Source organism: Haliaeetus leucocephalus, unplaced genomic scaffold (genome assembly GCF_000737465.1).
Source record: "Haliaeetus leucocephalus isolate CR32 unplaced genomic scaffold, Haliaeetus_leucocephalus-4.0 Scaffold306, whole genome shotgun sequence".
Lineage (NCBI taxonomy): Eukaryota > Metazoa > Chordata > Aves > Accipitriformes > Accipitridae > Haliaeetus > Haliaeetus leucocephalus.
Window position 1 is genome coordinate 6,080,165 of NW_010972742.1, and position 11,717 is coordinate 6,091,881.

The 11,717-nt window shown below is 58.0% G+C and overlaps 2 protein-coding genes across 2 annotated transcripts in view; one reads left to right on the forward strand and one right to left on the reverse strand.

The window, feature by feature from the left end:
* The window catches only part of TRUB2 (TruB pseudouridine (psi) synthase family member 2), a 12,531-nt gene extending 12,326 nt beyond the window's left edge, over window positions 1–205 (reverse strand). The window contains 1 exon segment of the mRNA XM_010571125.1: window positions 117–205. Coding sequence (XP_010569427.1) covers window positions 117–205 — 89 coding nt within the window.
* On the forward strand, window positions 35–10,260 carry SLC27A4 (solute carrier family 27 (fatty acid transporter), member 4). Its single transcript, XM_010570982.1, has 13 exons — window positions 35–82; window positions 2,797–2,963; window positions 3,636–4,030; window positions 4,674–4,832; window positions 5,204–5,273; window positions 5,383–5,474; window positions 5,990–6,099; window positions 6,528–6,737; window positions 6,992–7,118; window positions 7,300–7,437; window positions 7,597–7,761; window positions 8,176–8,322; window positions 8,574–10,260. Exons 2-13 carry the CDS (start codon window positions 2,803–2,805, stop codon window positions 8,729–8,731), a joined length of 1,932 nt encoding a protein of 643 aa, XP_010569284.1. The 5' UTR covers window positions 35–82; window positions 2,797–2,802; the 3' UTR covers window positions 8,732–10,260.
* Window positions 10,261–11,717: the final 1,457 nt, after the last annotated feature.

Consider the following 11,717-nt stretch of genomic DNA (forward strand, 5'->3'; position numbering starts at 1 on the left):
CAGCGGCGGGCGGGCCCCGCTCCCGCTCCCGCTCCTGCTCCCGGTGCAGGTGGCCGGGCCGCAGCGGACGCCCCGGAGCCCGGTAAGAGCGCGGCACCGTTTTTCTCTTCCGTCACCTCCCGGCGCCGCTCTGCTCCGCCGCGGCGGTCACGCTGCCTCCCCGCGGGCGGCCGGGCGGGGCCGCCGCGGCCCACGGTCTCCTCATGAGTCGTCCGCGGCCCTGCGGGCGGTACAGGGACCCCTCAGCCCCCCGGTCTCCTCATGAGGTACCGGCACCCCTGAGCCGCTCGGTCTCTTCATGAGGCGCTGGGGCCCTGCGGGCGGTACCGGGGCCCCGCAGCCGCCCGGTCTCCTCATGAGGCGCCGCGGCCCTTCCCCTCAGTGGGCTGCGGGGCTCCTCCCGCGGATACCAGCTCTTCCCGGGCAGTTCCGGGGCCTGGCCGGGGTTGGGGAAGGAGGGTCCTGGCTGCAGCCCCGGTGAGAGGCCCTCATGGGCCTCCCGGTCCTTCTAACCCCGTCAGAGAGAACCGGGGCTGAGCTGCTCTCCCTCCCTGCTGGGGCTGAGCGCACCGGCCCTGGGGAAGGACGAGGAGGGTAAAATGGGGGGACCCTGTTTCATCCTCCCCATCCTTCCCCGGGGCCGGTGGGCTCACCCCCTTTACCCTGCCCTGGGGCAAGTGGGGGGACAGGTGCCTCCCCAGCTGCTTATGCTGGAGAGATGCCTTTGGGGTTCTCTCGGCCCCTGAAGCTTGACCATTAGCGCTGGGGCTTCTTGGAGCCCCGTTGCCTGCCTGTTGTCCCCCCTGTGACCGGCTCCCCAGGCTCTCCTTGGGTCTCTGTGCCTCCGGGTGATGGATCCCTGCGGTTTGCCTTCATGCCCGCTGGCTGTGGAGCTACAGGCAGGTCTTAATTTCCTCTGTGCTGATGCAGCTAGACAAGATCTGAATCCTTAACGGCAGGGCTGGAAGTCTCTGGCAGTAATGCACTGGTTCTCTCTCAGCGGGAGGCACGGAGGCACCGGGCATGCTGGTATGAAGCAGAGAGGCAGAGGTGCAGTGTGAGGCAGAGATGCGAGCAGAGGATAACGAGGGCCTGTCTGGGCCCGTCTTGCCTTCAAGTGGGAGATTAAGCACCTTGCTGCCCACACAGAGTGTGGCTCCCCCACCACTGGCTCTCCATGTCTGTCTGCTTGATGTGAGCTTGTAACGAAGGGCCCAGGTCTTGGCCAAGACATAGTAGTTTGATGGTGATCTAAGAGTTTCCCTGTTTAGCTGCAGAGAGAGGCTCCTAGGCAAAAATGCAGTGAGTCCTGCCCTGCTAAAAGGCCGGTGGACTGTGTTGTGGGACCTCAGGCCTGGGAGGTGTTGGGTGGAGAGAGCTCAGAGGCTGCTGGCATGAGGAGGGTTCTCTGGGCAGGGACTGCAAACTGGAGGATGTCTCCAGGCCTCCACCCAGGAGCAGCACCTTGCACTCTGGTGCATCCCTCCCTGCTGCTGATAGCGCGGCTCAGAGGTGAGACAGCCTGCATGACATGCCAGGGCACGGTGACCACGTGGCACTGCCTTGGCTCCCACCCTGCCAGTATCTCTTGCCAAATCCACAGAGGCTCCCCGGACCTGGGGGAACTGCACAGAGCAGAGGGAAAGCCACAAGTGTGGCTCCTGGCCCCGCCGGTTGTGGCAGAGCCCACTCAGGGCTGCCAGCTTCAGAGCAGTGAGTCCACCTTCAAGAGGGAAAAGGAAATTATGTGAGTGTTTCCTTCCTGTTTGGCCTGCATCCATGCCACGAAGGACCAGTTTTATCTAGGAGCCCTCGAGCTGTGAGGGTCATATTGCTGTCACTTTCCTCTGCCCAGTGCTGTCACCTGAAAAGAGCCTGTGCTTGATCGTAGTCTCCTGTGAGTCTCAGAGCCACATCTGGGGTGTGTTTGGGATGGGGACAGAGGTGCTTTTTGGGGGATACCAGAGACTGAGTCACTGTCCACAGGTCATGGGGCGGGGGGTCTGGCAGCAGACAGCAACAGCCCTTGTTCTGACCACTCCAGCCTGGCCAGGGCATGCCTGTGCGTGCCTCATCCCCGACCAGCTCCGGCAGTGTCTCCTGCAGAGCCAGGCCAGGAAACTGCCCACCGACACGAGGGTTTGCAAACAGGAGCAGAGCTCAAAGGACTGGGTTTCCTGTCCCTGTTCCTGTCTGAGCTGTGTCAGGGAGTGTGTGAAGCTGTGCTCTCCCACCAGCCGTGCTGGCTGTCCTGAAGCCAGGCATGCAGGAGAGCTGATGCTGCGGGCCTGGGAGACCTGGGTTATGGGGACAGAGGGATCCCTGGAGTAGGGAAGAATTTGGAGCTGGGCTTTGCCAGGCTGGGAGTGAGGGGCTGAGCCAGCCCTGCCTGGCATCACCCTCGTGCCTGCCAAACATCTGTACGGGGTCTCCTGCCAGGACTCCGCTCCCACATCCATGAAGTGACTTAATCCTGCATCTTACACTGCTGTGGCACGGCCGTGCCCCTGGCTGGTGTGCAGGATGTGGCTCCCCAGGTGGGAATGGCTGGGCTCTCAGCTGGCACTATGCAGTGCCATACTAGTGGCTTAATTGGAGGCCATCTCAAAGGTCTGGTAAAGTTACATCTGTGGGAGCTCTGGGCTGCTGGGTTACAGCCTCGCTGCCAGGAGGAGTGATGACTCAGGGACCTCATCCAGGAAGTTGGGGGCTACTAACGCAACCCCTGCCCATGGGTTCATTATCGCCAAGTCCAATGTGCATGGGTTGATGACCGTGGTTTCTCTCTCCTCGCAGGCCACGATGCTGCGTCTGGCTGCTTTTGCAGCGCTGCTGCTGTTCTTCAGGGTCAGTCTGGAACTGTCCTGGATTCAGGCCATCCCTGCTCTCTTCATCTTCTACCTGGGATCCGGTGGATGGGACTTCTTCCTCATATTCATCAAGACAATACGAAGGGATGTCACGTAGGTGTCCTGGCTGGGATGGCCCAACCATCCACCCTCCCCCTGGCCCACTGCTCTGCTCTAGCATATGTGCGAGCACAGCCCCCAGCTCCTTGCACACCCCTGGGTTTCTGCTGGCACCTGGCCCAGCTGGAAGGAGATCTCCCTCTGCCGCACCCAGGCGGCTCCAAACTCTCGGGCAAAGTTTTCACAGGAAAGATAGATTTCAGCTGAGCTCTGAAGTCTAGTGACTGTCCTTGTACTTCACACTGTCCCTAAAACTGCTGGCATGGCACCAGGTGCCTGTGCAGGGTCACTTCTGAGTTGGTACCAGGCTGTGCCAGCTCCTGGTAAGGATTTGTGGGGAGGGAGTGGTGGTACCTCTTGGAGAGCTCCTGAGGCTCAAAGATGCCCCTTTTGATCGGGGACATTCCTGTCTGCAGCCTTCCAAAACACATCTCTCCCTGGCCTCCATCAGTTCCTCACTATAAGCATCTTTGCAGATGAGCTCTGCCTATGTCCACACAGCTCAGGGGAGCACCCAGAGTTGCTGCTGACCTAGAGTAGGGCCTGGAGCAGTGCTGGGCTATTGCAGCTCCTAGGAAGGTCCTTGTGCTGTGCTGGCTTTGCTGGAGGAAGTGCTTTTGCAGGGGTCACTGAGTAGCTGCCCTCTTGCTCCCCTTCCTTTGGCAGCACGGGGCTGGTCCTGTTGCGGGTGAAATGGCAGGTATGGAGGCATGTGAAGGAGAAGAACACAATTGCCAAGATCTTCCAGAAAACCGTGAACAAGTATCCAGAGAAGACAGCGCTGATCTTCCAAGGCACAGGCGAGAGCTGGACCTTCCGGCAGCTGGATGAGTACTCCAACCGGGTGGCCAATTTTTTCCATGGCCAAGGCTTCCGCTCTGGTGATGTGGTGGCTCTTTTCATGGAGTCACGCAATCAGTACGTGGGGCTGTGGCTTGGCTTGGCCAAGATAGGGGTGGAGACCGCCCTCGTGAATTCCCACCTGCGCATGGAGGCCTTGCTGCACTGCATCACAATCTCCAACTCCAAGGCTGTGGTTTTTGGTGTGGAGATGATGGAAGGTGAGGGGCAGGCAGACGCGTCAGGGGTGCTCTGAACTCAGGGAGGGGCATGTCAATGGATTTAGTGCTACTTTCCTGCCCACCACAGAGCAGGGATCTGGAAAAGAGGGGACATTTGGAATGGGATCTGTTTTTTTTTTCTTGTTGGTCCCTTTGGCCACTGGGCAGGATCTGGAGTTCAGTGCTGTCTGTCTCCCAAGCAGGCCAGCCTGGGTGTCCTTGTGCCTCTTGGGTCCATACCCTGCATGGAGCACTGGGCTGGGCCAGGCCTCCCCTTGCTCTTCATGGCTGTTAGCCACATCCCTGCAGCACCTTAGCTCCAGCTCCTCATGTGTTTCAGCCCACGCCTCTGAGATTGACAGTGTCAACAGACCTCTTGGCACCAACGAGGTTTTGGCTGGGGAGAGGTGGAGAACAGGATCTTCTGGTCCCTGAAGAGGCCTGGGCTGTGGCCCCGGCATCTGTTAATCATAGGAATGATATCCACATGGGATGGTTGTCAGCCCTTTGGGGACTCTGCCGAGCACAGCGAGTGTACTGTTACCTGGGGCAGTGTCTCCCTGAGACTGTCTGGGAGGGCAAGGGGTCTCTGTGCTGTATCTACCCTGCGGTCTTTCTCCATCTCCCCTCTTTACTTTCTCAGCAATTCAGGAAGTGCAGCCCTCCCTGCAGAAATCTATCGATCTCTTCTGGTCCGGGGAAGGAAGCCCCGAGTCCACGCTTCCTGGTGCGAAACACCTGGACCCCCTCCTGCAGATGGCCCAGTGGCACCAGCCACCCCCCCCTGATAAGGGCTTTCTTGGTACGTGGTCAGCTCTTGGGGGCCAAACTCATGGTGGTATTTTCGTGGATCAGCTGGTTACAACACCAGCAAGAACATCTGCTTGGGATGCCGATGGCGGATGTCTGCAGCAGGGCCTGGGGTGTTTGGGATGGGTATGACTCTGGTGTCTGAAGGCCAGCCCTGTGTGGAGCAGTATCCTGTCATGCCCTCCATGTGTCCAACAGACCTGATCTGCCCGGTGTGGACCCAGCATGTTCTTGGTGCTGTCACATAACAAAGTTTTGGCTCAGCTGGCACGAGCAGAGTGTATAAATTTGAATTGTCTCCCTCTCCCAATTCAGCCAGCTCCTAGATTGGGTATGTGACCTTGTCTCCTCATTGCTCTCCAGATAAACTCTTCTACATTTACACCTCTGGCACGACGGGGCTGCCCAAGGCTGCCATTGTGGTGAACTGCCGGTAAGGCTATGGGCAGGGACTCGGGGGAGGACGGGGCTGAGCTCTGCCCTGTCCTACCACAGTGCCTCTGGCTCTGCTGCTGACATGCCTCTTGACCCTCCTGCCCCAGGTACTTCCGCATGTGCAGCTTAGTTTTTTACGGTTTTCGCATGAGACCTGATGATGTGGTGTACGACTGCCTCCCGCTCTACCACGCTGCAGGTAATGCGTGCCATATGGAGCCCTGCATGCCAGGACTGTCTCTCCCCCTCCTGAGCCCAGGGCTCAGGCTGGTGTAGCAATGATCTCCATGTCGAGGAGGAGCTGACTGCTGCTGGCAGCGTCTGACCGAGGCTTTCCACTTTTTCCCTGGGAGCCAAGAATTGATCTGGCTGACCTTTGGAGCGGGGAGTGGGGGTGTTATCCCAGCTCCTAGCCTGGCTTTGGAATAGCTGCTCCTTATTGCTGCTCCCCATGGAAAGTCAGGGGGAAGGGGAAGTGGTACCTGTCTGACTGGCTGAGATGTGCTGGGATGTCTAGGTGCAGAGTGCTGCCCCAGATCTCAGTGCCATGCGTCTCCTCCCTAGTGCCTGTGGTCCTGGGGCCTTTGGCCAGGTGAACACCCGTCTGTTGTGAGCCAGCGCGTGGTGTCCACCTTGCCCTACCAGGCCTCTCCCTGAGCTGGCTGGGCTGGAGGTGTCTGGGGACTGAGGGCTCCCCTGGCTGCCTCTCCGCAGGGAACATCGTCGGGGTTGGGCAGTGCCTGCTGCAGGGCATGACGGTTGTCATCCGCAAGAAGTTCTCGGCCTCACACTTTTGGGAAGACTGCGTGAAATACAACTGCACGGTGAGGCTGTGAGGCAAGGGGCCAGCTGGGAGTGGGGAGCAGAGCCTGGGGATCTGTGCCGTGCTGGGGAAAGCCCAGCTGCTAAAAGACGGGGAGGCCTGGACTGTTTCTGCCTGTCCATCCCAAACCACCTTCCAAGGTGGTGGGGCTGTGTCCTTCCCACCTGGGGTGGTAATTCCATGTGTCCAAGCCCTTCCCATGCTCCAGCATTAGCCAGGAGGTCTTGGATAGGTTTCACAGTCTGGAGGGGAGGGTTAATGAGGGAACGGCAGGCACTGGGTGAGCTAGCAGGACTCCTGGGTCTTACTGCGGCCTCTTTAGGGGACTTTGGGCATGTTGTGCCATTTCTACCTGTTCTGAAGAAAGTCCAAACAACCTGGGGCCTGGCAGAGGGGTCCTAGTGAATCTTTCCTCTCCATCCCTCCCAGATTGTACAGTACATTGGTGAGATCTGCCGCTACCTGCTGAACCAGCCATACCAGGAGGTGGAGCGGCAGCACCGGGTGCGCATGGCGCTGGGCAACGGGCTGCGTGCCTCCATCTGGCGGGAGTTCATGGCCCGCTTCGGCATCGCCCAGGTGGCTGAGTTCTACGGGGCCACTGAATGCAACTGCAGCCTGGGAAACTTTGATAACAATGTAAGGCCCCACCATCCTCCCCATGTCCCAGAGGGTGCCTGCTGGCCTGGGCAGGGTTGGAAACCCAGATGGGCTGTTTGCTCCTGGTTTCTTGCTTCAAGAGGCTTGGCGTGGGTTGCCATCCACCTGGAGGGGTTTTGGTTGTTGTTGTTGTGCAGTGCCAGCTCTGTGGTATCCTCAATGCTCGTGAGCAGTGGGCTCAGGGCAGGAGAGATGTCCCTGCTACCCACAGCTCTGAGCTCTTCCTCTTCTAGGTTGGGTCATGTGGCTTCAACAGCAGGATCCTACCAGGTGTGTACCCCATCGGCTTGGTGAGGGTGGATGAAGACACCATGGAGCTGATCCGAGGGCCAGATGGCGTCTGTATCTGCTGCAAACCAGGTGAGGGCAACCACAGGGATAAGTCTCCTTAGCCCTGTGTTGAGTCTTTTCTGATACCTCAAGATAATTTACCTAGGTTTGAGTCTCTGCTCAGTTAAACCCTGCTAACCCCATTAGACAGCCTTTTTGCTTGGGTGCAGGTGGTTGCTGCTCCCCTTCATCCCCTCTTTTCTCCCTGCAGGGGAGCCAGGGCAACTGGTGGGCCGCATTGTCAAGAGCAACCCCATGCAGCACTTTGACGGCTACCTGAATCAGTCAGCCACCAACAAGAAAATCGCCAGGGATGTGTTTACAAAAGGGGACGCTGCCTATCTCACAGGTAAGACAAGCAGGACCCTTCCATCCACTGAGAGCAGAGAAGGGTACCTGGGTGGGTGTGGAGGCTGTCCCAGGCTAGTGGCACTGCCCTGAGATGTTCTAGGGCAACTCCTAGCCCCTCTGACACCTAATTTTTTGCCTATTCCTCCCTTTCCTGTAGGGGATGTCCTGGTGATGGACAAATATGGCTACATGTACTTCCGGGACCGCACTGGGGATACGTTCCGCTGGAAGGGGGAGAACGTCTCTACCACAGAGGTGGAAGGGACACTGAGCCGGATCCTCAACCTGGCAGACGTGGTGGTTTATGGGGTGGAGATCCCAGGTAGCTGAGAGGGAAGAGGACGATCAAGGGAGGCAAGCGGGCCTTTTGGAAGAGGCTGGACCAAGGCTCCCCATGGGCGAGCTGGGAAGAGGCCGCTGGGGATGTCCCTAGCAGGAACCAGAGGGTTCCCTCCCTTTCTCAAGCTTTGGTCTGATTCTGGCTGGTTTGGAAGGACCCTGTGTCCTTTCTGGACAGGCTGCAAGTGCATCCTCTGGGAGGAGGTGACCGTGACCGCAGGGTGTCGCTGGCAGCCTTAGCCACAGGGTGGTGACACAGCCAGTGACACAGCTGGACATGCCAGCACTTCAGTACAAAGCAGAGTCTGTGCCAGAGGCCTTGCTGTTGTGGGGCAGAGGGAGATGATGCTACAGGGACAGTGTGTCTGAGTGCTCTCCCTTCTTCTCTGCCTCTTAGGGATTGAAGGGAAGGCAGGAATGGCAGCCATCGCTGACCCGGAGAACTCCTGTGACCTGGAAGGCTTTGCCAGCGAGCTGAAAAAGGCCTTGCCACTGTACGCGCGTCCTGTCTTCCTGCGGTTCCTGCACGAAGTCTCCAAGACAAGTGAGCTGCGGCATGTGCACTCACACTGGACTCAGAGCTGGGGGGAGCCTGAGGGGGGAAATGTGGTTATGGAGACCACTCTGTGGTAGGGTCAGGATGGAGCTCCTCTGCCCCATAGAGCCCCTAGCAGGTTCCTCTGGTGGTTTGGAGGTGTGGGGGTGCAAGGCCGGGTCTGGGGCGACACAGGTGCAGTGGGGATGGGAGCATGTGCAGTCAGTGACCACTCATTCCTCCTTCTCTCCCTGCTCTAGGCACTTACAAGTTCCAGAAGATGGAGCTGCGGAAACAGGGTTTCGACCCCGCGCTGGTGAAGGATAGGTTGTACTTCCTGGACTCCAGGCAAGGCCGTTACCTGCCACTGGACCAGGCAGTGTTTGACAGGATCCAATCGGGACAGCAGAAGCTGTAACCAGTGGGGGTCAAACAAGGCATCTCCCCAAATCCTGTAGGGGAGAGGGGGGCAAGGCAGGCACTGGGGAAGAAAAGGTTCAAGGAGTGATATAAAGGCACACTAGAGATTTTATTTGACAAGTTTTACGGATAATGGTTTGGGGGGAACGCAGGGGGGACTGAGGGGAGGGGGATGGTTACATACCAAAGCATAGACTCATTATGGCTTTATTTTCTACTTGGTACAGCAGTGGTGGTCCTGTGCCATGGGAGGGGCAGGGCCCTGGCCAGTTGAGGAGGGGTGGGGTGCCCCTGCCATTCCACTTTGCTTTTCCTGTATTTCCCTCCCTTTTCCTGCCTGCAGCAACCCTTCCTTGTGAAGGCCATGAAGGGACCAGTGCTGGGCTCTTTCCCCACTCCTCCAAGCAGCCAGCTCCTCCTTGGCACAGGGCCCCCGCTGGCAGAGGGAAGCTGGGTGCCAGGCGCAACCCCTGCCCCCTGCGTTGCCCCACTGGTGTTTCTGCTGTGAATCAGGGGAGCAGGGTAGTGCCAGGGTCGGGAGAGGGACAGGGATGTGTTTCTGCCTTGCTCTCTCCTGGGGATGACATTTCTTTTTTCACAATCACACGCACATTATATTATATTTTATATATATATATATATTATACATGCTGACTTTTTTTTTTTCCCCATCTTAATTTATTGTCTGTACTTTTGAATGTGTCCTGGGTTTGTGCAGTAGGTGGAGGGATAGCCCAGACCTGTCCTCTCCTGGAGAGCCCTTTTCTCTCGCAGGGAGATGGGACGCTCCTCTGGGACTGATTCTCCTCTTCCAGTGTGAGTGCAGCTGTGTATGTCCTTGTGGCCTTGCTCCATGGTGAAGGACATGAGCGAACCCCATTATCTTGTGGACACTTCTCTGGGTCTCTTACTTCTACCTTTTGTGGATGCAGCCTTGTTTTGTGCACCTTCCTTGCAGAAAGCAGGTGGGAGAGTGGGCCTGGTTTGCCTTTGCTTAGACGTACTCAGCACTACGGAGCAGCTCTCGGGGCTTTCCTGCTGTGATGTCTGTGCCCTGAATGCAGGAGGCAGCTTGCCTAGGGGAGAGGAAGTCTTCAGGAGGGTGGTCTCTGTGAGAGCCTGACTTCACATGCTCTGCATCCCTTCCCGCAAGAGCCCTCCCTGTCTCCACCGCAGGAGACAGGCCCTGAACTGAAATGTCCATGTTAAACACCTGACTTGCGCTATGTAAATTCCCCACATTGTGTCTGACGTGAAACAGCCTTAGCAGCGATGTCCGATTCCAGTCCTTGGAGACCATGCAGAAACGTCTGTTCCAGAGAAAACTCTTGGTTGGGGTTTCTTATTATTCTTTTTTTTTTTTGATGATTTGTTTTCATGCTTTTAGCAGGGTTACTCCTTAAAATGATGTCTGTCTTTTGTGATGGCAGGGTGTGTCTGCTCTTCTAGCTGTGCTTCCACACCAGCGTACCTGCCTGCCCCAGTCTGTCCTGTCCTCATGATTAAATGCGAGTATGGGCTACGCTGGAGTTTCCTATCTCGTCCTTGTCCAGTCCTGCTGTGTGTGGGGAGGCAAGGGACTGTGCTGGTTTGGGAACTGGGAACTGCCACTCCAGAGCATGACCTCCCTGTGCAGACTTTAGCTCGCCTTGGAGCAGGGGGAAGCAGTCCTCTTGCTGCTGGGTTTGATGCCTGTGTGAAAACAACCTATTGATGAGACCCTCCCCAGACCACTCCACCGACTCCCCACTCCCCCTTTCTCCTGGTCTTGTTCTCAGCGTTGCCATCCCAGTTTGTCTTGGCCCAGTTCTGGTTTACCCGGGCATGTCTGGCTCCTCTGCCCCTTTCCTGTTCCCTCTTTCCTCTTCTGCTGCTTCGCTCAATATTTGGCCACATTCAACCTCCCAGCTCCTTTCTGCCTCTGCGGATAAGTTTTTTGGTACCCATTCCCCTTCCCTTACTGCCAGAACCATCTTTTAGACCCTCTGCATCCAACCCTGGGGACAGGAGAAACTGGCTCCTTCATGGTACCCGGGTACCAGGGGGAAACGTCTTGCGTGAGCCTGGGTGAAGTGTGTTGCCTGGTGAGACACACCATGGGAAAAGCGCTGGAAATTTGCATCCATTATATACCAGATGCAGCGGCGGGCATGTTCAAAATGATGGCTTCTCCAGCATCTCGTAAGCTAAAAGCTTTAATTTTAGTTTTTCGGTCCCTTGGACACAGTGACCCTGGGGCAGGCCCAGCTTGGAGCCAGGTGAGGATGGGGGGTGGCAGAGCAGTGTGGTCCAACACCGCTCCTGGAAGGGTGCAGCTCCTGGGACAGCCTCTGTCCCAAAGCAACCCCCCAGCTCGGTGGAAAACAGGCTTCATCCCCACAGCCCTGCAGTGCCTGTGGGGTTCAGCCTTCGAACGAGGTGGCTTTGCCTGCGGGGGGGGGTCCCCCAGCCTCGGGGGGCTGGTGCAGGCTGTGCAGTGATGGCTGCTGCCTCTCTGCGGGTGCTCCGGTCCCACTTTCGGACGCTGTTCCTCTCGCAGCCGCCGGTGGAGGGCGGGCTGGGCTCGGCAAACGTCTCCCCTCAGGGGGGACCGCTTTAGGGGCTCCCTTGGGGTCTCACGGCCCCCCCAGGGGGTTCAGAGCCCTGGGAAGCGGAGGGAGGGGAGCACAGGGCGCTGGGAGCAGGGAGAAGGTAACCCAGGCAGGGGACAGGTCAGACCCTGTCTGAGGTGGAGAAGATGTTTTGGGTACGGTCCAGCGTGAGGCCAGCGGCAATCCCAGGCGCTGGCATTCCCCTCCGCTCGGGCTCCTGACCAGAGTCTGTGCCTGGCGGAGACTTCGAGGTCACCTCGTTGTGCCAGGCAGGTGGTGGGCAGCGACCCGAATTGCCTGGGCTCACCCAGCCCTCTGCTAAAGGGAACGGGTGAAAACTTGGCCTCCCCGCAGTCAGTCCTGGGGGTCGTTGTCTGGAGATGGATGGTTTGA